At 38.8% G+C, this 27,220-nt stretch overlaps 1 protein-coding gene across 3 annotated transcripts in view; it reads right to left on the bottom strand.

Moving 5' to 3' along the window:
- LOC110469389 (uncharacterized) overlaps positions 1–18,450 on the bottom strand; it is a 206,548-nt gene extending 188,098 nt beyond the window's left edge. The window contains exons 1-2 of one of the 3 annotated variants that reach the window (XM_085570223.1): positions 15,479–18,450; positions 15,145–15,368 (exon numbers count right to left, since the gene is read on the bottom strand). In XM_085570223.1, coding sequence (XP_085426349.1) covers positions 15,145–15,250 — 106 coding nt within the window. In that variant the 5' untranslated portion in view covers positions 15,251–15,368; positions 15,479–18,450. The other 2 variants (XM_085570225.1, XM_085570224.1) reach the window with 2 other exon arrangements.
- Between the last annotated feature and the right edge of the window lie 8,770 nt (positions 18,451–27,220).

The raw sequence follows: 27,220 nt of genomic DNA, 5'->3' as shown, positions 1-27,220 counted from the left end.
GAAACCAGAAGTAATGATTCTGGAATTCTGGTTCTTAAAATACTGCTACAGAGTTGCAGAGGAATCCGAAGAGGAGAAGTAATTCAAAGAGGAGGTAACCTCACTGTTTGGAATAAACTAGTCCATTTGATGATGAAATTACATATTGCTTATGCTTAAGCTCAGCATGCAAGTTGGATTTCTATTCTTCTAGGATAAAAACTTATTCTTGTGTACACGAACAGCCAATATTCTCTCTGAGTAAATCAACCACAGTATTTACAACAGTGTAACTCTTTGACCAGTTCTAATTTTCACACTTGAGGTTTTCAGTTGCTGAATCTGGTTGTTATATTTTTGTGTAACCTTTACTACATTGTGATGCTGTCAACTGAAGTTATAAGTGAGTTATAAAAGAGCTTCTGCTTCCTGGGAAACTTATCTTTTCAATATTCAATCATAACTTACCAGAAAAAAAGCAGAAAATTTCAAATTTTCTTGAAAACATAATTTATCTGTTTTCTTTGCTTTATGATTAATCACAATATTTTGTCTCACATCTGATTTTTTTCTACAGTTGTATGCTCTATAGACTGGTTTTAGTATAACATTGAGCTCATTATGAGGAAGAGATTGGATTAAGTTCCTTTCAACATTAATTTTTCTGTGATTCTTTGATTTTATGCATTTTTAAAATACAAAAGCTATTTTAAAATACTACAGACCTGGAAAGAGGATATTTTTAAGGTATAAAATTGTTTTTCTGATTCTTCAGTGAAATAAGCAAATTCATCTAACCACTTTTGATTTCATTAAAATCATATTTTCCAATAGGAAGATATCATTAGGAGCAAGCGCTATATACTATTAACCAGAGCATTCCAGTTTTATTGCAGCATAAGTAATGTGGGAAGCTAGAACCATTACTTCTTCCATTTCAAAGATTGTTAGTCTTGCTAAAGTTTGTGCTGTCTTCATATTCATAGCTCAGCAGTGTTGCCTGTCCCTAGCATGTCTACCAGGTAAAGGTACATGTGCACAACAAATACTGCTCATGTATACATACTCATTTCAGGATTTATTCTGCATTTACCAACTTCACTAGAAGCAAAATCAGCCACTTCCGTTAGCACTTCATAAGCAATTCAGCTGCATATTAGGTATGCATAGTTTGATCTAAGTGCAGCTTCCCATGGGATTTGCCTCACTAGAACAGGATCTAGCTAAGAGGTAGCAATATAATGAACCATAGTGTGAAAACCCTAATGAACCATATTTAGAGAAATTTGTTGTTTTGCACATTACAAGCCAAAACAAATATAATCAGTGATGAGGAAATTTGAAAAAAATAAAAGCTTATTCTAATCCAAAGATCAGCTAAGCGTGTCAATAAATGATTTTGTAAATATCTCAGTCTCATTTCTTGTGAAATTCCTACATTTCTGTAAAATGGAGATTTAGTATTCTAAAGACTATTCCCCTAATATCAAGATTAATTTAGTTCTGTTTGGGTGGAAGTTCAGTTCAGTGTTGATCTTATTCAAAATGCCTAACACATATCCTGATAAATTAAAATTATTGTGCATGAAACAAATCACTGCTGCAAGGAAAAAGTACTAAAAAAACAGAGAGAGAGATTCTGCTCAGCATTTGCAGACTCTCTAGGCTTATAATTTATCCGAGTGGCATAGAGGGTGACCTGAAGATTAACAAATTCATGACACATTCAAAAGAAAGATGACCATATTTCAGTGTATGGTCCTCATTGTTGATGAGGAGACCTCAGGTCAAAATTATTTATGAAGATTACTTGTTCCACTGACAACTCTAAAATGGAAAACCAAGAATGAAATTATATAATCTCTGAAGAGACTCCTAAGGTGTCCCACATAATAATAATAAAACAAAAAGGACAAACTAATATTGAAGATTAAGTTATAAACCCACATTTTCTTTCAATTTCTAGTGCATATAAGCTTTGCAATTGGTTTAATGGAAGGATATTCTGTAGGGCATGGAATTATGCCAGAATAGGGTCTCTGACATAATGTGAAATTTCCCTGCACTATTTTTATATTAATTTTATTTTACACCTAAATCACCTGTGTTCTGCTGCAGTGTCATGCTGATGTTTAAGTTGACAAACACGTCAAACCAGACTGCCACAACACAAGTGAAGCCTTGAGACTCTATAGAGGACAAACTGAACCACCAGAGTGATGTTAGTAAAGGCAGAAGTAAAGAAAAAGCTTTTCTTTCTTTACTTAGGGTTCAGAGGTCAGAAGAATTCCAAATTAAACTTGTAATTAATTCTTCAAAGAATGAGGTAAGTGCCTCTCTAGGAACTGAAATTTCCGATCAAATTCAAAGGCAGCATCCTTCTGTCACTTAATTTTGAGGCACATAAACTTTGTTAGATGCCTCCTAATTAAGAGTTCTTCTAGGCTCCACATGTTTCTTCAGCATATGCCCATGTATTGTACGTTGGTGCTTAGCACACACCACACCTGCTGAAGACCCCCCTCTAGCAGAGGTATTCAATGCACTTGCAAAGTAAGGGAACCATTTCTTTACAGTTGAGGCAGCAGAAGTAGATGTTTTCTGTGACAGAACAGGTAGGAAGCATTGCATTGAATCCTGAATCCTTAACTTGAGGGAAGTTAACCCACACATCCAAGAGACTAGCATGAATGAGCCTGATAGGATGGACAACATCCTGCCTTTCCTGCACTGCATTGTGAGAAACTTGAGTGGCATCATTAGGGGAAAAGAATATCCAGCAAGGAGTATTAGGGGTAATGTTTTTTGATAATCCTGGGCAGTAATCCTCAGTATCTCACCCTCTTATTAGCCAATGGGTTAAAAACTCTAAAGAAGTTTTCACAGCAAGAGCTCAGACCAGAAATCAATTTTTCAAGTTGTACACATTACTTCAGCACCCAAAACTACTTCATTATACACTCCTCTCTGTTTTATGGTATTTGGTATTTATTCACACCCACTGGCTGAGTTTACTGTAGCTCAAAGACTGGTTTTGCCAGATCACCATGCAGGATGATGCTCAAGGTAATGTCTAGGGAAAAAGAAGCTGAAGCCAAAGATTTCTCTAATCTCAGAGGGGAAAAAAAAAAAACAAACACAAAATCCTAACAAAAGAAAATCTACCTTATCTGTAGCTGCAAAACTGATCAAAATATCATGAAGGTCTGAATCTGAGGCCTAAGTCATAAGAATTAACAGTATTTCAGATATTTCTTTTAAAACTTTCTTAGTCAACTAGAGTTAACTAACTCTAGGCATTGACAAGTTGCTTGTTGCAAAGCAAAGATAAGGGCTGGAGTCTCACATGAAGTCTGTAGAAACCTCAGATTCCCCAGCTAAAATTTAGGACTCTTTGATGGGAATAATAGGTCTGACACCTGAAATTTAGGAGATATCACAACAGATTTTTAGATAATTTGTCATCTAGTGGATATGTCTGTTTTAGGATTCTGCCCCAGCGATGAAAATTTGGTGTCTGCAACATTCAGGTGTTTTGAAAATCCCACTGGGTGCATCAATCAGAACCAAAGATGCCTTTGTAACTTTGACCGTGGGTCTGTATCAGAGGACAAAAACTTTGCTAATGTCCAACCCAGTGAAATAGATTAAAAATCAGAATTGTTCATAATAAGTACCAGTTAAACTCACTAAGGAAGATACACACGTGTTTACTGGTTTTATTTGTTTGAAAACACAAAGTATCTTTTTGGTCATAAAAATGCATGAGACTCTCCACAGAAATAAATGTAGCATCTGGAACTTTTGCTGAGCTTTTACGATACCCTGCAGCAAGCACTGGCATGGAAAAGGAAGATGCCTGGGACTTCCTGTACAGAAGTCTCTGACTGGCTGTTCCACCTGCCCATTAGCAATTACCATCATTTACAGAAGCCTTCAGGTGTTTAAGACTCTCCTATTTTCCCACTGAGCTCAACATCTTGCTGTGAGACCTAAGGCACCACAAGAAGGACACATGGCACAAAATCATTCCAGCAGCTTGCAGTATGCACACAATGGGGTATTCTCTCAGGAATTAATAGCTTCTTCATGCTATAAGGTGGCATAAATAGAGGTGCATTCCCTTGGAGCTGTAAACACTCATACATGAGTCTAAAGAGATCTGTTTATGGATGTTTGTGTCAATAAAGGGAGATATATGAAAAATCTACAAAGTGTGAACTTCAAGACAATGTATGCAGGACCAAATGAACATTTAAATTATGGTAACCAAGAATATCTGATGTTGCTGTTGTCCTCTTTTTACATTGAAAAGTTCTTCAACTGAAAAGGAAGATTTATCCCAAATCAGTGAAAATACAGAGCTCCACATTTCTTACCTTGTGTTATCCATTCTAGTTCTGAAACCCTGTGTGTTTCACCAGCTGGACTATAACAGAGCTTTGAGTTTGGGTGTTTTGTTTGAGGGGAGTAAGGGAGAAAGTCGTGAGTTGCTTTAATGACAAGTTTACTTCTTAGCCTTCTGCACTATCTTCTGTTGGTTTGCTGATCAGTAATTTATCTCCTTTGTCTTCTTGCAGGTTCACCAGTGCAGGACTGATGTCATAAAATTTAAGGGCACTAACTCACTTGCTTAGCTGGAGCACAGATTTTAAAACTAGTATAGATATCTAAGAACTGAATAATAAAATGTCTCTTCATCTGTGTATTTAATTAGCTGCTTTCCTCATGATTACAAAGATCAGTACCAGGAAGAGAGAAGCTTTTAGGTCTCAGCAGGTTAACTCCACACCAGAGGATTAGACAGGACCCAAACTGTGATGCTTAGTGTTCTCAATTCCAGGACAGAACTGGCATCTAGTACTCATCTATTCTGCTCTGCAGTGAGGTGAGACATTTGTGGAACTGAAAGCTCTGAGTAATTAAAAAATACACAAACAAAAACAAAACAAAAAACATAGCATCATTTTGGATGCATTTTCATAGATTGCTGTGTTTAAAAAAGGCAAATATGAATATGTAATAAATGATAAATTCTTTCCTCCTCCATATTATCACTGGCAATTATATTGCTTTGTCATACAACTGCTGCAAAGGCTAATCCTCCACACTTGGAAAATCTTCTTATTCTAACTGCCATGGCCCTGCTGAAGCCAGGGCTTATGTCCCTAAAAATAGGAGCAGGATTACTTAGGTTGCAGTTCACTGAAGTATTTTAAAGGTTTTCAGATGCAGAGCGAGGAAAGAAAAAATTGTTATTCTAAACTATCAGGGCTCAAAATTACCATTTTAATAAACTTTAATTAAAGACTTCATATAGTCCCTGTACAAAGGCTTCCAGCATTAATGAATTACTACCCCATCATGAAAAGGAACCACCAGTTCCACCAGCACTTATTTAAACTCCTTACCTCAGACTTTTCATATCTGCCTCAGAACCTCCTGGCTTTAGTTTATTGATTTCAACCTTACAGTGCTGAGTAGGGGTTTTAAGAAGGATTTAGGCACTTGCACCCACAATTGCAATTCCAGCAATCCCTACTTACTTATGGCCTAACCCTGCGCCTTTTGGGAAAAATCAGGCCATGGTGATGTTAAAGGCAGCCAAAGTCAAAGACTCACCTTCCTTCTGAGCAGGCAGTCAGTAAACTGAGCCTCAGCTGTATGCTAGGGACAAATAAAAAGAACAAACTAGAGGCTGAAGTGAGTCCAAAAGTTCAATAGGAGGTATCTGAAGATGAAAACAGATCAAAGAATCCAAGCATTGGGAAATATTTAAGAAGTTAAAAGATGTTACTGGGTGTATTCTACTTTGACAAGTGAAGGGGGAGAAGAATAAAATTTGTATGGGACTAAACCATCATCGGGCTTTAGGCCAGGTCTCTGCTGCTCATAACTAAGCCCTGTTAAGATTCAGAAACTGTGTCTTCCTCTACTGAGCATTCTTCTACTTAGTATTCACTGTTTAATGTGAGGTCTATTCTGTAAGGTTTGGCTGGAGTGTTTCTAAAACAATCTAATGGGAAACAATTCCTTCCAAGAAGTAGTAGGAATCATTCTTGCACAAGACTCAGGAGAACAAATGCCACCCCCCACACCTTTCTTTTTTTTTTTTTTAAATAGCTTTACTCTAGGAGGTTTCACCCATGCAAAAGAGCCTGTAGTTCAATTCAATCTTCAGATCCAGGAAAGATGGATCTGAGAACAATGTCTCAACTGTGGCAGCATAGCCTGGTGCAAAGGGCAAGTTATAGTCTTTGATACTGACCCTTCTCTCCACGTTCTCTCTCCCCTTTCTCTCCATCCAAGCTGTGTCACTCTATAAAGGGGATTGCTGAATCAAAAGAAGAGATGACAGTAGAACAAAGAAATATTCTAGTCCAATGTTAAGACATCAGCTTAGGATGAAAAAACAGAGTCGTGGTGTCTCTGTTGCTGGGACAGTTTTTCTTTAGTATAGAACACAGCAACTGTTGTTTGACACAGAATATTGTAACCCAGGACATGTCCTTTGTAAACTAAGAACCCTGAACCTGGTGCTCAAATCATGCTCTACCTCTTTGTCTCCCTTATTCCCCCCAGTAAACTTTAATTCATTTTCACTCACCTGAGTGTTTCAGCTAAGGATGTGAAAGACGTATCTTCCCATTCTCACCTCAGTGTTCAGGAAACTTACCTTTGAGATGGGAAATATGATTTTGAATCAAAGATGCAATAAAAATTTCTCATTCCTCAGAGAGTGTCCTGAAAGTCAAACTTTTAAATGAAAGTTTTATTCTGAGAAATTTTCTTGGCTTTGGATGTGAATGAGTACCCAACTTTTAGCCTCTTGGGATAGAGTCAGAAAACCTGTGCATGCAATCTCATGCTCCCTCCACTGTTTAATGCAGTTAAGACATGAAAAGATGAGAGAGAAATGCTTTCTTCTCCTCAAACATCCCAGCGGCCCTGAGAGGATGTCCTGGCATGCAAGTGCTCTCTGCTCAGCTGGCCAAGCCTACTCACTTCTATATTTTCTTTCTTATTTTTATTTTTCTGTCCCTCTCAGGTATTTTTTTCTTATATAATTGCAGGCAGGTATTGTACAGCAAGGCAGCTCTCCTGCTCAGAGCAGACTGTGCTCCCTTCACTGGAAGATAAGCCCCAGCTTTCTCTCAGAGAAGGAAACTGCAGGCCCTGGGCATCAAGGAGACAGAGCACTCCTTGCTTCTCTGCCTGTGTGGGAACCAGTGTCTTCTCAGTTTCATTTGTCCGCTTGGTGCTTCTCTGCTGCATAGCCCAAGGTGTCCCTCAGTTGCAATGAAAGCTTTCATAGCAAGGCTTACAATCCCCTGCACACACTGCACATGAAAGTGAGGTACCAAATCCCCTGCTTCCATCTTCTTCCAGGAGACAGGTGCCTCCTGGCACTCTAGTTACTAAATTACAGGGGTTTTTTGCTTCTCTTCTGTCACATTTCCTCTCCTTAACCTTCAGCATAGGTAAGAGTAGCTGAAAAATATTCCAATGTGCAATAAAATAATTTCTTTTTCTGTTTGGCTTTTTGTTCAGGGCTTCTGCTCAGATACAGCTATGAGTAGTACTTCTGAGTCCCCACTCTGTCTACCTTGATTAAATACCAGTGTAGACTTTATCCAAAATAAGTCGTTGGTGGCAACCAGTAGTGGATGGTGATACTTCTGCTGAGTAAATAGTTGCAAGTAGGCTCATTCAGGGGATTATTTTCCCACCAGCTCAGAAGAGTGAAGGCACTGTGCTCTTACTATAAAATTCAGTTTTATTGTTCTTCATAAATCTTGTCTGTCATATCAACCAGCCAGAAAAAAAAAAAAAAAAAAAAAAAAAAAAAAAAAAAAACAGAGCTCCTCCAGCTAAACCTGAGTTCCTCCAGCTGGACAGATGGTGTCCCTTCCACAGCCAGTGTTTTCACCTTCCTCTCTACTGCACTCCATCTTTCTGCCATGTTTGCGTAATCTGATTCCCACCATGACTGACAGGGCAGTAGGGAAGGTCTCAGTCACTGAAGAGACTGGCTGGAAAATGTAACCCTTGGATTGGCAGCAAAACAGGAATGCTCAACTGGGAATCCAGTAGGCATAAAGATATAAATAGAGCCATGCTTTGGTCCAGGTCAGATCTGCTTCAGGAACTCTATCCTTGAACAGTGAACAAATACATGACTTCAGTTTCCACAGCTATCTGTGCCTGGAAACTGTCAGGAGCACAGCCTGTAGAACAAACTCAAATATATTTTGCCAAAGATTTAGCAAACCTGCCTATGGAAGTGCTATGGAAATGCTAAGTATTATAGCAAATAATCTCTCTCCTGTAATTTTAATCAATTCCAGCAACTTCTTTCTTTCAGGTAAAGATTTCTTACAATTATATTCTTTGTGTTAATTGCCTTAGCTAAATAATGCTAAAGAACTGAGGACACTTTCTAACAAATCAGTGTCATAATAATAAAGTAGTGATCAGACATTTCTTAAAATGAAACCTTCCTATTTGGAGTTTATCTCAATTATTTCCAAATAAAATATTTTACAAATTAGACAATGGATAGTAAAACATTTCTATTACAATTCAGGGAGATATGCCCTTAACATAGCTGAAAGCTCCACCAAATGAAAAAAAAAATTGATTTTTTTTTAATTTCTTTTTTTAATCCACAAATTTAGCATGTATTGTGGATTTTGTGTTTTGATATTTCTAACACTGAATGGAAGTGAAAAATGTTTAATATCTATTTATTTAACTCAAACCCCATCCTATTCCAGCTGCTTCATATAGTTATCTTCCTGTCTTCACCAAACAGATTATTTTAGTTTGACTATATGCAGTGTTTGTTGCACACTGTGTGACTACAGGAAACATCTCAGGTTTGGTTCTTTTCCTTGTCTCCACATAGTGTTTCTTTTATTTTGGTCATTTAATATTGTTCCTTGTTTTGTCAACCAAGCTAAATCTTCTGGAACCTGTTGATGTCATGGTGATCTGTGACCTTGTAGAACAATGAATTATGGATTCACATGGGATGGCCAAGTGCTCACAATAGTCTGATGAAGTTTTTCACTTTAATAATTACATTCTAAAATGCAGTAGCAGATTTCCATTTTCATCCAAAAAACCTCTCAAGCAGGGAATGAAGTTCCTTCAATATTCTGAAGTGTCTAGAGATTGTGCTTAAGACATTTGATACAGAAATCTATATCTTCTGTATCTTCTAAGGCATCATGAGAAGTGTTTTTTCTCTCTCTTGTAGTCTTCTACTTCAATTGTTCAGGTTTTCCGCATTGATAAACTGCATTGCTGATTCAGACACATGTACCTGAAAGGCACTCCTTGCATAAGCAGTAGCTCCATTTTAAATGCACACAACTGGCTACGCAAACATACGTACAAATATATGCACAACCTCTCACGTGGTTCCTACATAGTTTATCAGCAGAGGTCATGGGCCAGTCATTGGATCCCTTCAAGTGATCTCTTGCAGCTTTTAGATCTGATTGTAAAATTACTGTCTGCTTAAACTAAAATCATTATATACTTACAGAAGGGCATTTGGCAGTGATGGACTCAGTTCTGATATGTACTATAGGTTTCCTGAGTGATTTGCAAGCAATGTATATACTATTACCTTGCATTTTTTCACAATTTTAACATCAAAACAAACAAAATCAGATAAAGAAAGGAAAAAAAACCCACCCTACCCCACATAAACGCAATATGTCATTCCTCTCTTTTGTGACAGGGATCTGAACTCTGTAGGAAATGCATAGCTTTTGTGCATACCGGGTATGCATTTGCCTACAAAAGGCCAAAACTCTTTTTGAGTCACCAGATGTTGTTGTAGCACAGACAGTAATTTCTACTGCATACAAAGGATTTTGAATTTCTCAGCTTTCACAGGCTGAGAGAGAAGGGGTGAAAAACAAATGTTCTAACAAATTTTCCAGATTTTTTCTGATAATTGTTATTTTTAATTTCTAAGACTTTAGCACTATGATAAATATCATGTGTCTTTTTTTGCTCTTCAAACTGCTGATGAGAATGGCCAAAATTATGTTTCTGCACACTTAAAATTTCTTTCATCCCACCCCAGAACAGCAGCTAAAATTTTTTCTTTCACTATTTTTTAGTCTCTGTGAGCTGTGTCAGGCTACCTGCTGGGCTAAAGAGTTAATTCTTGGATTCTCAGGTGATGGAATGTCTTACACTCTCCTGCTGTTCTTTATATTTTGCATAGAGTTTTATTCAATGTTCACTTTTAAATCCACCCTTGGTTTTTTTTCCTTTTCCACACACCCTGCAAATCTGCTGAAAACTGACCATCTGGTCAACAGGGTCAATCTCCAGCCTGATTCAGAACCAGAAATCATATTATATGCTCTTTTTCAGAAAACATGATCTAATCATGGGACAGAAAGTGTGCTAAGGGCTAATTTATCATTCTGTCCAAAAGTAAGATTAATTTGTTTTATGATGCTTGAAATAGATGTTTGTCTAGCAAGTTCTAAGAGTTCTCCAATGATGAAATTGCTAGAGTCTTGCCAAGAAATCTCTCCTGCTCTTTGAAGGGATACTAATGAAATATGTAAAGTCAAGCCTAACCTGATGATTTATAAAAGAATTATTAGGCTATCAGATAGTTCTATATAATTTCCAGTGTTCTCTGAAACCAAGAAAATGTGCTTGTATTTCACAAGGAGCAGGTGTAGAAATCCATAACAACAAAACTGAAGATGTAGAGGCCATGCTTTTACATTCAAGAGATAGCTAGGAGAAAGACTAACCATATGAAGTTTTCCTAAAAGAATTATCTAGTTCTATTCTACTAGTTAAAATACTAAAACACTCATCAAAATGAGGAGATGTAGACCATCCTTTGGACTTACCACAGCTGGGTAAAGAAAAAAGGTAGAAAATAATCTTTTTATCTTTTCACTGTTCCAAAATATCTATTTATCTATTTGACCTGAAGATCACTTGCAGCAAGAAAATTATGCTTTTACATTAAATATATGTATGAAAATTCTTGGCTGGATCTAGTAGAGTTTTGATGCTGTTCATGGAGGATGGATCAGGTTATAAAAATGAAACAACAGTGAAAAACAATGCTTATCACTCTTTAAATTTTGAATAAATCTCAGTAAACCAACAGTATTGTAAAAGGAATATACATCTTCTATGTACAGAACACAAAAAGTTCTGTTATTTGCTTTTTGCATGAAACAGCTTTAAACCTGAAAGAAGAAATCAAACAAAGCAAAAAATCATACAGAGTTGTTGTCATATGGTATCCTTACTATTTTGGTAGATGTTTAACAACAATGAAGCATCTGCTGGTCAGTTCTGTGAACATCTTTTCAGAATGGAAGGACAGATTGAGAAAATTCTCATAATCTCACACATTAAAACAGACCAGGAAATGTAACTTTTCTCTGAGGCTCAATCAACTTCATCTACTTCTCCAAAACTCAATATAACCACTTGTTATGGCATGTGTTTGTATGAGCATCTCAACATGTCTTCACAGTCACTATACCACAGAAGCTTATCATGCTTTGGAGAGCAACAAAATTTGGCATTTCAGGTATTGTGGTTTGCATGCCGATATCTGAGCTAACAAATATACGTCATTAAAATTAACCATAAAAATAATTGTAAATTACTTAAAAATATAAATAATTCAGGAAAAATTGTTTATGCAGAAAATCTTTTTCTACTCACATAAAATTCAACATGTACACTTCCTTTGTTTCTTTTTTTCATTTTTCAGAGGATTTCAGATTTTTTTCCTTCTCTAATGACAGGCATTTAATTAGAAATGTAATAAGACCTCTTCAAATCTAAAGTCATATAATGAAAGATGGCATTTGCCCATCTAGACACATTTTTATAGCAAGAACTATTTGCCTTCTCACATCTTTAGGTGAGATTGACTTTAAACAGTACTCTGAAGAGTATACATTTGTCCTGAAAATATTGATTTCAGTGTCCTGAAAATAGAATATATATAGAAGGCTGTTTTTGATTGAATTTGAAAAAGTTATTTAGAATACTTTTGTGTGTAGAAGTTCAGTATAAAGCAATAAAGATGACACATTTATTTGACTTAGAAAGCTGTAAAGCAAGACTGATATAGTGGGCAGATAGAGGCAGATGCTTCTTCAGAGGTTGAACTGTGCAGCTAGTTAGGTAGAGTTCAGAAAACCTTGTTAAAAACAGTTCCAGTTCATAACCACACCATTCAGTCGGTGTGAGAATGGTTCTTCCTTGTGGTAAGCATACCACACTTCCTCTCACTATCCTTTTCATCCTTTGCTTTCAAATTCAAATCAAGAGGTCTGTCTCCATCCTCCAAAGCTCAAACCTAATCTGAGCATTCAGAGTTAGCACACTGGAGAGCTTTGAATAGGCTTGAGATACCTCTAAATAAAGCTTGCAATCATTGCACTTAAAGGTCTAAGATTTTTAGAGTTAAAAATCAAGAAATTAAAGAAAACTAGCAGAAATATTTCCCCTGGAAAAAAGCTGCAAATTCAGTTTTCTGCAGGAATATGCAGTTCTGTCAGAGTTTTGACTAAAATAAGGCAGCCTAGGGGAAGATCTGACCCATTCACCCATCTCTCTGCTTCTCTCTGCCTGTTCCACCAAGTGTCCCAGCTGCATGCCACAGACTTCTATGGACGCCCTGGCACATTTTCCACAGATTGCCCATCTGATATCTTCCTGCGAGACTGAGACTTCCAAAGTTTCCTGCTGCTCACACTCCCTCTAAAATGTCTCTGAGAGTTGGCTAAGCCCACAGTTCCTCTAGCTAGTAGCTCCTTTCTCAGCCAGTCGTGCCCCTACCACGCCCCAGTACAGGCTGGAGAAACACCCAGACCTGGCAAATGATCTATCTGTGCTGGATAAAGTCTGCATTTAGGAGAGCCTGAATTCAACTCTTGGTGGCTTAGTTCCCTTGAAAATATTCTCTTAAACATTTCCTAATTCAAAATGATAGAAGAAGTTAAATTATATTATTTTTCCTGACCACTTGTAGTTTGGTCTCTGTTGCTAACCTAGAGGGAGGACTAGCTTGGTGATTCATACCAGAAAAATAACTCTTTGAAGTACATTTTGTACTGAAAAGAATTAAGATAACCTTTAATTTATAGGATGAATCACCAAAAGACATATTTCACAGCTAGTGCATCATACTTCCACTGTGTGCTTCCCTAGATGGGAGGTGTGCCTTGTGCCTGCCTCTGTCAGTAGGTCCATTATCTACCATGGCACTTTGTGACTGCTTGCACTGGGATTGACCCCCTCTCACCTGGTGACAGCCTCTCACCTCACCTTGGTGAGAACCTCCTCCCACCTTGGTGACAGCCACCAAGCTCTGCCACATGGCGGATAAAGGCTGTCAAACTTGCTCCAGGCCACTGGAGACGAGAAGATGCCCTGGGCATCTGCCACCTTGGGGTTGTTTCCATCAGTGAAGTGAGGTGAAATTTCTGCACAAGGAATTTCTGGGTAAGGACAGGCAGGAGCCACGTCTGGCTGCTGGCAGCCTTCACCAGGGAGAAGGAAACCCTAGTTCAGGCCGTGTGTTGGCAGCTTCCTCTGTCTTCCTAATTCTGATGAGCTTTACGCACATCCAAATATAAGTGAAGGCTGAAAAATAAAAGGATATGAAGATCATGGATCCACAAGCTGGGACCTAAAAATTTGACTTCATGGCAGTTTTAGTCCCTTGTGGATCTAACCCTGAGGGATCACTGATAGTACACCTGTTACAACAGCTGCTCTTGGCTATATCCAGTTTCCCGAAGTCCTTGAAAGCCTCTGGAGTGTTTTGAGAAGCAAAAGATGACATGGGCTCCTTTGTGGAAGTCCAGCTGGCAGGTTATGTCATCACTGTGCATGCTTGTGTGCAGTGTGACTGCACCAGCCCTGGACTTAAAGGACCCCTGCAGGGGGCCACTCATTTTTCCAGTCTGGGAAGGGAGAATAATTCTCCCTATATATGGTCAGCACACTTGTCAATCCACAAATGTATATAAATTATTTCCCCCCCCCCCCCCCCCAGTTATATCTCTCCCTAGGATTTTTTTTCTCTAACAAGCAGAAAGCATCCCTGCTGTGCCTTGCTATTCTTTCTGTGTAAGGTTACCATGCATCTACCAGCAACTCTCTTTATTCTTGCCTAGATTTATCTGCATCAGCACTGCTGAATTTTTAAACTAATTACATCACTGAAGAGCTCATTTTTGTTGATTTTAAAATCTAGTAAATGGAGATAAAATATTATAGATAGATAGATAGATAGATAGATAGATAAATAGATAAAAATTTTAATTAAAAATATTGTAGCTTCATTAGGTAATCTGTTGCAATGCATCCTAACCTCCCCTATAGCACAAAACAAGAGCTGAGCCAGCATTCTGATTTATGAGGGCATAAAACACTTGTCCAGTTCTACTTGCTTCATGCATTCACTCTTGTACTCACTAGTCTTGTGATTTTAGCCTACTTGCCTGGCAGCTGCACCATGTTATTCAAGGTGTTACATGACACTTGTGGGGAAAAAACAAGTTAGAATCATGAATTGTCCGTCCTTTCAGGCTTCAAGGATTTCATTCATTACAGGATGCAGATAAGAGTTGAGGATTCTACAGTGTCACTGATGTATTTATTGATTTACCTATTACTTATTTGTTGCTACTATTCTGAGACAAGTTTAATACATTTTGGGGGGGGGAGGGAGGGGGGACATATCTGCTTTTAGAGAGACGAAACAATCAAACTTAAACATTTCCAAAGTCCTACAATCCCCATGCAGCACAGTGGCAGGATGGCCACCATATCTCCTGACATAAAGTAAGACAAATGCTGCAGTTATCAAAACCACAGCAAATCAATTGGCTGTTTATGTGTTCCTGTTCCCTGTTCGCAGTAGCCAGACTAGCATCCTGCAGAGATAACTGCTCTCTACAGCCTATTGGGAAGTCATTCTTCAGTTATAGTAAGTTAGAAAAGGCCAAAAATGTAAATTAAATTGTCCTTTTATTGCCAGCATTCCAAACTAAGTGAAGTTTAACAGCACTGAGACATACCCGCTGTTATATGCAATTTCAGCCGTAAGATTAGCAATTCTGGAACAGAGATATAATTTACCTCTATCTTCCATGAGTCCTGTATTCTCTCCTAGAAGAAGCATCTTAGCTAAACCATTAGGGTTCCAGATAAAACCTTGAGGTTGTTTTCCCTGTAGACAGTGCATCACGCTCCTTGCAGAACATCTGCATACTTCCTTCAAAATATTTTAGTGATGTTTGTTTGTAACAGTCGAGCTGCAGTAGGAGTGAATACACTCGAGCTCATGCAGGAGTCCAAAAGAGCTGAAAAGACAGAAACATCATGCATGAATATGCAACTAGAATATGATCAAGATCTAAGTTTGACACAATTTAGGGTGTGTTAATTCAGATGGTATTTATAGGGCTTCTACCTGCAAGAATATATATAGAAAAATTACTCAATTTGCTCTTAAAAAAATTCATCAAGTCCGTCGCACTGTGGTGTTCAGTTTCTCAGTGAGATATGAAAGGCTTATTTGTGAACAAGATAGGAAACTTAAACAGCCAGGGTCTAAGCCGATAATTCTACCATGGATTCAAATAACCTTAAGGTAACATTCATCTGTGTCTACTTGACAGCACTTCCCTTGAATCCACTGCAGCAGCAAAAATTAACTGTAATGGTGTCTGCCATGCCAGGGGGCTGATAAAGGCTGAGCTGAAGAGCAGCGCCAGACATGAAGTTGATTCTGAGTAATCCAAATGGCACTTTGCATCCCGTGAATAGGTACTCCCACAAAAAAATTCACTGACACCAATTCATGCACCCTTACAAAGGTGTCTAGTATTGTCACCGAAGTTGGCAAAAGCAGAAACTCTCCAACACTAACAATTTTTTTAGTGTTAGAGAATCAAGGCTTTGCTTTATATTGGCCAGGGGATTACTCTAGCCAGGATGTATAATAGAAATAATTTCATCCATGCATGCCCTGGCTGTGCAGTGAAAATCATTCCATCACATATAATCCTTTACCAGACTTTTCACAGGACAAAACCCAAAGAAATTCCTGTTGATTTATCTTAAATTGCACAATTCTTAGTATTTAACCTCCTATTGGTTATTGAGACCTTTGCCTTCGATGCTAATTTGGTCCCCACTCTTTGTTTCTCTTTATCAGTCTTTTCCCAGACCAGGTGTCTCTGACTGCTCCAGGGGGTGGTGTTTGGAGATAATGTCCGTTCATGGTCCTTATCTCCCGTGTAGATACAAGGAGATAAGGACCAGGCTGTAGAGTTGTGTTTGCACTGTATATCCCCTCATAATGGTTTGTCCCTCCATATCCCCTCTTTGTACCTGTTTGGTTCATCCCAGCTTTCCCATCAGTACCTGTATGTCCATCAAACCCCAACCCATCCCCCTGTCTCCTCCCAGGTGATGTGTCCATCACCTAGCGACCCTTCCCCTTTGTCCAGATCCTTCTCCCAGGGTCGCCAGGTAACTGGACCCTGGCTGGGACTCCTCCCAGACCCCCTCCTCAGTGGTCACTCTGAGGCTTTGCCCCCCAAGAGCCGCTCCCATGTCCTTCCCCCATTGGCTGCTCGGGTTTCCCCGCCCCCCTATATCTGGCTGCTCTGGGTAGGGCCCTCTCTCTCTTGCTTTGGATGCCCTTCAAGGTCAGATGTGGCCTGTGATCTCTCCAGGACCTCATTAAACTTGGAATTAATCCTGAGGGAGAGCACCTCTTTCCTTTGCTTGTGGGACCAGCTCGTCTTTGGACTCACGAGGGAGCTTCTCCAAGCCCCCCGGGATCCAAGGAGAAGTTCCTTCCCTCTGCCCGACTCGCCCCACTGCCCAGCTGGCTGGGCTCCACAGGGGTCCAGTCCCCGTGGATTCGAGGGGGAGACACAGCACCTGGCTACTCCCAGTCTGTGTAGATGTAAAACTCATCAGGCCTCACCAATGAAAAGTCTTAGGAGGAGGAACTTCAATTCTCTTCCAGCTGGGCAAAGGCGAACAAAATCCCGACAAAAGATACAAAGGAAAAATTTAAAAGTTTTATCATTTCCAACAGTATCCTGAGTAACCCATCAGGCTATCCTTCCTGTCTAGCAATGTACAACTCTGTCAGCCCTGTACTATGTCTGTCAGCCTACTGCACACAGGACATTGCAAATAGTAATAAGTGATGTAGAGTGGGCAGCAGAACTAAGCCTAAAAGATCATAAAGCTTCTATGGGACACCAGGGTGTCCCTTTGACAGAGACACCAAATTGAGAAATTACACTATTAAGGCTGCCTGATCAACTTTAATTCAGTTTTTCTTGTATGTATACCCATATGTATATGAAGATCTACTCTTAAATTATGTTCCTTTTTTTCTAGTCCCATTCCTCCTCCATTCTCCCAATTCATCTCTAACTGCTGAGTCCCGCTGTTTCCTCTCTCCCCACACTCTTCCTTCTTCCTTATGCCCAGCATCTCACTGAGCTATTGGAGGGCATCTGCAGTACCTGCATTTACACAGGGAGCATAATTTTCTGGCAGTTTAGTGGATTTCTAGCATGTTGCTGCAGATGGCATGGGGGAGGAATAGGGCTTGTTCATTAAAATCTCCGTAGTCTCTACTGAACAGATGAAATTTATTCCGAAACCTTCCAGCTTGGCAAGACAGCTGAAAGTAGATTCTTGATAGAAAGGTTCCCTGCTACCCCTTAGCTAGTCCTTGCATCACATACAGGAAGCCTAATGCTGCTGAGAGTCTTTCCAGCATGGGCTGAAGAACCTGCCTTCCCGCAGACATACTCTTTTTTGGAAGCATCTGAATAGAAATAAAAATAGAACAGCCCACAGTACTTTTGAACATAAATATGACAAGCCATGACTATTCTGAAGTGAGTACCAAAAAACTGGACCTTTCTGGAAGTATTACACAAAATTAAATTGTAATTGTGCTACCAGACAAGTCTCTGAGAATGCAAGTAAATATTTTATATTGAGAATCACAAAACTACATTGTATAATATACTAATATGTCTCATTTGAATAATTTTCATATTATGCAATCTGAGTATTAAAATTCCTCTCTGTTAAGGTCTGCAATGGATACACAATAGTATGTGGGGAGCTAAGCATCCAAGTACTGAATTATCTGCATTATTGCACTGCATATGTAGCTAGAGGGGCTGATCATGAAGGAAATGGTAGTCTAGCTGACTGACATCTTGCATTCAATTCTCTGAGATGAGGAGAGACAGCAATATAAAAATTGATACAAGATAAAAATAAAGGTTCTAGACCTACATCAAGGACCTGTTTGGAACTGTGCTAACACAATAGGAGCACACCTATGTGTACTTAAAAGTAACGTTTAGTCCTTTATATATAACATGAATGATATATTTTTCTTGTTAGGTAGTGAACGAATTTCAGGTAACACCAAGAGTGTTTTATGTAACATTTACTGGGAAACAGTCAGTATTTCTGTTCTCTCCTGAAGACCCTTAGTCCTATCTCCCTGTCCCAGGAACAAATGTTTGTGTCTTAAGTCAACAATCCAGACATATTTTTCTGCTAATATTTGTCTTTATCTGAGAAAAATGTTGCACCTTTGCCACTCGATCACCTGTCACATATGGCCTTTTTTGTCCAACACCTACGTGTCCCATCCGAATGTTCATCCTCTCAGGTTTTAGTTTTAGTTCCTGCTACCAAGTTCTTTCTTGCTACTCTTTTCCCACAAATATAGTTTGAGTCTACTGTTTCAACCATGTCAGCTCTCTTTTCTGCATCACCTCCTTTTGCTCCCAGCAACCATCACTTACCAGTGTTCACTGCTAATGTCCCAGGTTTTTATTCTACTTTACCTATAGCTGTTCACTCATTATGGGGACATCAGCTTTTATGCTAGCCCAACTTCCAGCTTCTTAGATGACAGCAATGGTGCAATCAGTTAGATCCCATATAACTGTAGGGTCTTTCCAAAGACATAAGAAAGACAAAGAAAACTAGAAGATTGGTTCCTTATGCCCTTGCAACAGAATATTTGTTCTCAACTATAGATTTTTAATTAATACAGTTGTTTTTTAACTATCTCTTAATTGTTTAACAACCCGTTTAACTACTGTACTTTCCAGTGTCAGTAAGAGCTTTGATGAGCATTTCACTGCAAAACCCTCTTGGTGGCTTTCCAGCAATTATGCTATTATAGTAGACTGGGGAAATATATGGGATCCCTTGTTTCAGGCTGAGCAAAACATGCACCTTAAAAATACAATGATATTCACTGTCTTGCCACAATTAATAAATTCAATGTACAAACATTTAGGAGTATTATAAAACAAGGGCTTCTTTCAACACATTTAAAATTTAGTTAATTAGAATTTAGTTAAAGATCTCTGCCAATCTTTAAAAGGCACTGTCCTGCTTCACATAGCCCCAACACCTGATTTTAAGGAATCATTACAAGCTCTTTCTAAGCTTGAATATCTTCTCTTTGGAGACCGGTATGAATCATTGTCATTGTAATGGTCTTCCTTCTCTGAAATGTGCTTACTGAAATGCTGAGTTAGATTCTCAGCAGCAGTAAATGTCCATTCCTTTACTAACTTTCAAGGTGCCAGGCTAAGCTATGCAAGGTAAGTGTTAGGGGCCCAGGTTTCAATTTTATCCCATCATGGGAAAAACATATATCAACATTTCTCTCCTTGGTACTTCTAGGCCACAGTAATGACAACTTCTGATTTTCAACCTCATTTGATTTCCACAAGGTATTCTTATCACATAAATATTAAGTGTCTGTGAAAACAGGAAGATACCTGTTTAGCTGAGTACATACTATCATTGAAATACTTCCTAAGCCTGGTTTTTTCCCTCTGAACCAGATGCAATTCCTTTTCAGTGATTTAATTGCTTCCTTTCCATTTAATTACTTTGAAGATTAACTGCAGGCAAGTGTATTCCAATAATAGGCTCATCTACAAAGAACAGGAAGCTTTCCCTGTGGTCTAGGGAATTCACCACTTCCGACTGCAGCTCAGCTATTTAGCTATCAGGTTTCCCTTTGCCCCTGGGCTTTATGTGTCACCTTGTCTGTTTGAGCATAAAGAAATGTCATGGGATGAACTGCTTATCCTTGAATCACATACAGAGTTCCTGGCAGGAAATAGAAAAATCTTCTTCTCCTGGGAGCAACAGATGCAAACATCTCAGGCCCAAGTATTAAATTATTAATTATATATCATTAATGTTAATGATATCTAGAAGACTTTCCATCAATAAATTTCTGGGGAGAAAAAAAGAGTTAAAACCGGACAGCTTTTTGTCTGGGCAAAGATCCTTTCTTGGACCTAACATGCATATTGCAAAGTGATTGATTCAATCTACCTTTTATTGGAACTACTTTGTTTCAAAGCTGGAACTGAGATTGTTGCTTTCTGTATGTAAAAATGACACATCATGGGAATTTGTCTTCCTCTTTTTAGGTAAAGACTGAGTATTATTTTGAGATAATCTGCAGTTTTGGGATTAAGGAATTTACGAGAAATATTTTTTACTTCATATTACACCTAAATCCATCAGAAAAGTTTATGCTAAACTAGAGTGCTGTGACTGTGAGCTCCGTACTCCTGACTGACCCCTTGCAAGAACCGAAGGCAACACACACATAGCACAGCACCACAACTTCTTGCACATCTATTAAATAGAAGTTCATGGGATCCAGGTGGGGAAAAGGACTAGGAAACATTAAAAAATAGAATGGCAGCAATTTGCATGCAAAAGAGACGCTAACCCCTTCCCTATTCTCTAGCACATTGCTCCCTAGTATATGAGCCAATAGAGGTAGACTGAGTGTTCTCTAGCTAATGCTAAAGCAAGTTATGCTACCTTGGGTGTAGGTAATTTTTTTTCTGACAATGCTTGGGATATATTCTTAGTCAAGAATGCTTTTAATGCAAAAGTAGTTGTACACAAAAGATTTTTCTGCCTCTCAAATTCTAAGAACATTTCTGTTTATAAATTAAAGTTTTATGACTCACTAAATAATCTATATCAAGGGAACATTTTTGTTTTATTTTCTTTTTGTCTTTTAATTGGAACTCAACCAAAGTAATTTGGTCTCAAATTTATTCTCATTGATAGAAAACTACCTATCTTTAATTCAGTAAAACTGCAAATGAGTTTTCAGATGCTTCCATTTAATCAAATTTTGGAAGTGATTTTTGTTGTCTCCTTTAATAATGAATTTTGTTTCTGCAATTCCTTTTCCACTGCTTGTGGTAGATGAAAGGAGAGGGTTGCATCTAGGTCCTTTGTGTGTGCTACAGCTTGCAGATTAAATAATTTTATATAAGAAGGTGGAGAGGTGGCGGGGGAAAAACTTGGCCTGCTTTCCCCAACAAAAGATTTCTTTTCCAATTAATCCAAAGGAGTGGGATGCTCATCTGCCTGTCTCACCCAAAAGCTTCTCAAGCTCTGACTTGGGAAAGGGAGGTTTACTCACAAATGTGACTTTGTACAGCCAGTGCACACAGCTCCTGAGGCCTCTCTCAGGGCTAAATCTATGTCATAGATCCAAAATGAAAATGTACCAGGTATTTACCCAAGCAGAGGAAGCATCTGCCAGGCTGTTCCACAAGCGCATGGATTTGGGCTAGCCAGAGCAATATCACCTCCTGGAGACCCTCCAGGCTAAACCAATGCCAGGTAGGAAATACAGGAAGAAACAAAGGGTGTTATGATAGGAAATAGAGGAAAAGAGCAAGAACTCAGGTTAATTCATTTAGGAAGAGAAGTGAGGTGTTGAGCGTATTTTGACAAGGTGGTATAGACAGTTTGAGGGTAATTAAGTACATTAAAGTGCTGGGAAGTTTGCAGTCTGATAATAACCCTGGGAAGTCCTTAATGCATTTTGATATATACTTGACTTGCACACCTTCTCCTGTGAGTTTTGAGACAGTAAAAATGCAAAAGGCCTGACTGAGGAAGAGTCTAGATAAGGACATGCTGAGGGAGGTGCTGCAGCCTGAGTTTTCCCTGTGTTAGACACATGCGACCTAAACTTTCTGGACATCTCAGTTCTGGGAAAGACTCAGTCAGGTAGCATGGCCTGTGGGGCTCTTGAGAACCTGCCTCCTCACCCAAGTGAAAGATGTGGGAAAAGGTTCCACTGCTACGGTTGCATAAATTTGTAAGGTTGTATAAATTTGGTTTGAAAGATGAGCAAGTACAAGACACAAGCTCATGATTTCGTTAGTCCTTGACCCCATAGGATGAGGTTGTTTTGGGAGAGCTACATTGCAGACAGAGGGCAGAGTGGGATTATAATGCCTCTAAATGTCTCTAAAGCCATCACAGTCGCTTGTGCACTTTCCAATCTAATGGTTGCAAAACCCCTGCCAATTCTTAGCCAACAGCTTTACAATTACATATTTACATCTATAAACACTGGTCTTAATACATACTTTTTTTTACTCCTGTTTTACTCCAAGTCTATTCCTGTTCTTTTGCCACCATATTTGGATATTGCACAAATAATTAGAATAAATGTAAAAAACAATAGTTCACACACAGCAGCATGTGCCAGTGCTTATGGAAAGACACTTAGAAGAATCAAGAACCAGCAGTGATGAGCAGTGGCTGCTACCAGGTCTATCTCATTTATATTAAAGGAGAAATTCTGAATGCAATTGTAATAACATGTAAGTGTCCAGTCTTACTAAAATGATGCACTAATGTCCAATGCTGACTCATTAGATAAGTAAAGATAAGTAAAATTCAGATTGTATATAGTAATGTACAAGAGAACAAAATAGTCACTGTTTTACCTAGGATGCTGTGTCCTTTCAGCAGAACTAGAAACACAAACCAATTTGATTCATCACAATGCTCTAGAGAGTCACAATAGCAATGTTGTTTCTGAAAAAATTATTACTTTTCATTAAAGACTTCCAGTGACAGTGGATCCAGTGTTCCCAGTCTAGCAAGTGTTCCCAGTGTGCTCAGTTAACTTTACAATTAGAAAACATTTCTAGCAACTTTCATCTTTTGTGTGTCAATTTAACTCTTTCTTCTTTTCCCATTCTTTGCAGATACAGACAAAAGTATTGTTTCCTTTTGTACCAACTAGAATGGCTTAATATTGTTAAAATTGCTTGTCTAAATGTCCTTCTCTGTCTTTCTTATGCTTGATATAACCCACTTATCCAATCTTACTTCTTTACAGCTTCTACAGCTTCTGGTCTTGCATGAATCTTGTGGAAAATTTCTGATTTTTACACTACGAGCCGAATATTCATCTTTCCAAAAGAATCTGATATTGTTGATTTAGACCCAATATGTGATCCACTAAAGTCTTAAGATCTTTATGAAGACCTTACTTTCTGATATTTACCATCATAATGAATTTGCATAACTGATGTTTTCTTTACTATCTTGTCCTTTCTCTTAACCTTGCTGCCATTCCTTTCCTACTTTGAGTTACATACTATGTTTCTGGTCCACGTCTGCAGACTTTTATTTTTATTGTTATCCTCCAACACATTTAGGGTCCTTCCTAACACTGTATCAGATACAAAACTAATGAGCATTTTGACTATTCCATCATCTGTTTTTCTAAAGAAAATCTTGAACGGAAGCAGATATAAGGCAGACTCCCCACAGAGCCCTGGGCATAATTAGATTTTTATTAATTCCTCTATGGTGTGGTTTTGTGCCCACAAATTTTTCTTACTTCAGGCATGAGAATACCAACAGAGACTGAGTAAAAATTTTTGCTCAAGTAAAGGTTCATGTGTTCCTCTGCTCCTCATCTGTCCACAGGACATATTACCCAGTCATTGAAAGAGTGAATTATTTTGCCCTGATTTATTCTTGGAAAATTTATGTTGGCTTCTGGTTTCTCCTTGTTGTTTTCTAGATTCTGAAAACTGCTCCAGACTTATTCTGTGAATTGAAGTTAAACTGATTTATGTAATTCAGTCATCTTTTCTTTTTTTTTTTTTTTTGTACTCTTCAGATGAATAGGCACTAATCTTTTTCTACTTAATAGAAGTCACAATAGATGGACTTTAATGTCTTCACAGACAGAGAAATACACAATTAACACCAAAACTAAGTATTTATCACACTATTTAAATTGTGGTAATGTAAAAGCATTTGATTTTCTTTGGTTAAGGAGGATGTACAATATCATTATTTCATCTCCTTTATACCTTGAAAATACTAATAGGAATAAAATCTTTAATGATATTTTGAAAGCTTTTGAGATCATTTATTTATGGAAATTCTAGAGTAGAAATTTTGATTCTGGCCTTGGACTAGAGTAAGTGTCTCATTTTTTCTCAATATCTTCATCAGGGATATTGTACTGGAATATTTTATAGGTGTAAAGAGTCCAAGATTTTGGGGATCCACAATGCAAACATTAAACTCCATATATTCAGATTTATCTTTACAATAGGAACAGAAGATGAGATGCACACAGTCTAAGTTTGGCAATAGAAGATTTAGTTGCCTGGACTACAGTAACTATGCAGGCTCTCCTTCTGGGCAATGGAAACAAGCTGCCAACTCCTTCCTAAAAGTGGTACAAAGCAGATGAGATCTCTTTTCCACTTTCTCTCATTGGCACTAACACATGTAGTGCAGATAGATTTTGCCAGCTGCTTTAGAGAGACATTGGGGAAAGCAGGTGATGGGTCCCACTGTGAAAATTGGTGCTTCTTAGTGGAATTGCTGCTGTTATTTCAAGTGTGTGAATCTTCAAGTTACACTGATGTCCCTGCTGGATCAGCCTAGGATTCAGTAAGCAGGCCAGTAAAATAAGCAATTTTCTTGCTCTTCGTGGTAGCCTGGCATGTCAGATTTCAGGCACACTAATAATTGAATTTCTGTTGCTCTGATTTATGTTAGTTCAGTATATAAGTTAAGAAATTGCATGATGAAGACTGTTTATTGCGATGGGTGAAATATTTGTCTTATTTTTTCTGTAATGAAGAAGATGGTGTACAAAAAAAACACCTTTAAAAAGGTGTTTACCAACATTGGTAATACAGACAGAATTTGTTCAGATCAGAAGGGATCCCAGTATGTCTCTAGACCAATTTCCTGCTCAAAGCAGGTGGAGTCTACAGTTTGTTGAAACACTGAACATTTAGAAGAGAAAGACACAAAGCAATGGGACAAATTCTTAATATTTCTGGAGATAAGTCAATATATAGAAAATGGGAGCCAAAAAAAAGCTTCATTTCTGGTCAGAGAGTTCTATACCTGTTATTTTAGGAATATTAATAGAATTACTTTTAAAAATGCAAAATCCAAAATATATGCATACAAAAAAAACACTTTGGAATGAATTTCAGATTTGATAAACAGCTGGATGCATGCTTATTCAAAAAGAACTTTAATTGGTCTGAATTTTAATACAAATAATCGTTTCAGAATTTTCTTTCCTTCAGGTATAAATAAGCTGAAAGCAATGCATAACATTTAATTTGGGGTTCTTTGAAATATTTCAGAGAAATGCAAAATAAAAATTAGTTATATTTGTTTTATCTTTGTTACTTTTTTACTTTTTTCCTTTCTGTTGCCTTCAGGGGAAGGCAAGGCGACCTGGTTTCAAGGAACAGCACGGCAGCCCAGTCTCCCCTGGGCCACTCGGGCTAACGACACACGCTGGACACCAATGTGGTGGACGGTCGAAAGCCTTTATTATCTTATCTCATGGGTTTAAATAGTCTTGGGGGACTCTGCTACGTCAGGAGGGGTTGGTAGGGTCTCTAGGGTTAGTCAGGAGTGGAAAACTACTGGGTTAGGTGTGGTTACATTCTTTGGGGTAATGGATAACATGTTGCAGGGTGAGAAGGGGATGGGGGCCTTTCTTTCTGTCACATCCCGAAATCTTCCGTTCGCCTGTCCCTATCTACTACATCTCCCCCCTCCTTTTCATAAATAAAATGAGGTAGTCGTAGATATAGGCACTGGAGTGAGGTACAAACTTGTAACTTGGTAAGGAAAAAAGGGGTTTGGTGAACCTGAGTAATTCTCGCAAGGTGAGTTTTGAAGGCTTTTGCAGCTGACTGTTCGCAGTTTTTGGTTTACAGCATTTGTTGCTGGCCCACGAACAGAATGTTCGCCCGTTCTAGATGGGCCTGAACAAATGAGACTAGCTTGTTCAGTAGGCATGGTCCTATGGTAACAGCTAAAAGCAGTATTGCCAGTGGACCTACCAGGGCGGAAATTAAAGTGGTGAGCCAAGGTGCTTGATTGAACCAGGATTCGAACCAGCTCTGCTGGGTTTCCCTGTCTCTCTTTCTCTGAGCCAGTCTATCTCGGAGTTCTGCCATGGAGTCTTTAACGACTCCCGTATGATCTGCATAAAAGCAGCATTCCTCTTTTAAAGCTGCACACAGTCCTCCTTGTTGCATGAACAAGAGGTCCAGTCCTCGCCTATTCTGTAAAACTACTTCTGAAAGCGAAGAGACTGATTTCTCTAGATAGGAGATGGATTTCTCGATCCTCTGCAGGTCTTCATCGATGGTCATTTGCAGCTGAGAGAGTCCGTGCTGTTGGGTTGCGATGGCTGAGACACCCATGGCTGTACCAGCTGCTCCCAGGCTGAGCAGCATTGCGATAGTTATACCTGTGATTATTTCTCTTTTGTGCAGTCTGTCAGGTTCTTCGAAAAGGTGGTACACTTCTTCATCTGAGTGGTACAGGACCCTAGGAACAATCAGAACTTGGACACAGAAGTCAATAGAGTCATTAAATTTGGCAAGGAACACACAAGGACTCACTCCGGATCGCTGGCAAACCCACAACCCAGATGCGGATGGGACCACCCACTTATTGGTCTTTCTGTTGGGCTTGACAACTTTAGTGCAGAGGTTGCCTTTCTGCTTTGCTAAAGTTGCATTGCCAGTGTCAGGGCCACATTGCTTGGGGAAAAATCGAGCAGTCTGCTCCTGTGTCTGCCCAAAACTGAAGCCCTATGACATGGGGGTCCTGACTGCCATAAAGGCGGCACGTCCCCCGCAGCATCAGGGGCTCCTTCCCTATTTTCATGGCCAGGGCCACCCAGGGGTCCCGTTCTGGGGCGTCCCCTGCTGACCCTGTGGCACGGGCGCTGCTTGCAGTGGTAGTGGGTACAAAGGTACCGCAGGCTGTGTTGCGAAAT

Source organism: Lonchura striata, chromosome 1A (assembly GCF_050655825.1).
Source record: "Lonchura striata isolate lonStrDom1 chromosome 1A, ASM5065582v1, whole genome shotgun sequence".
NCBI lineage: Eukaryota > Metazoa > Chordata > Aves > Passeriformes > Estrildidae > Lonchura > Lonchura striata.
Note: the sequence above shows the minus strand (reverse complement) of the source record. Positions and strands in the feature narration are given on the sequence as shown.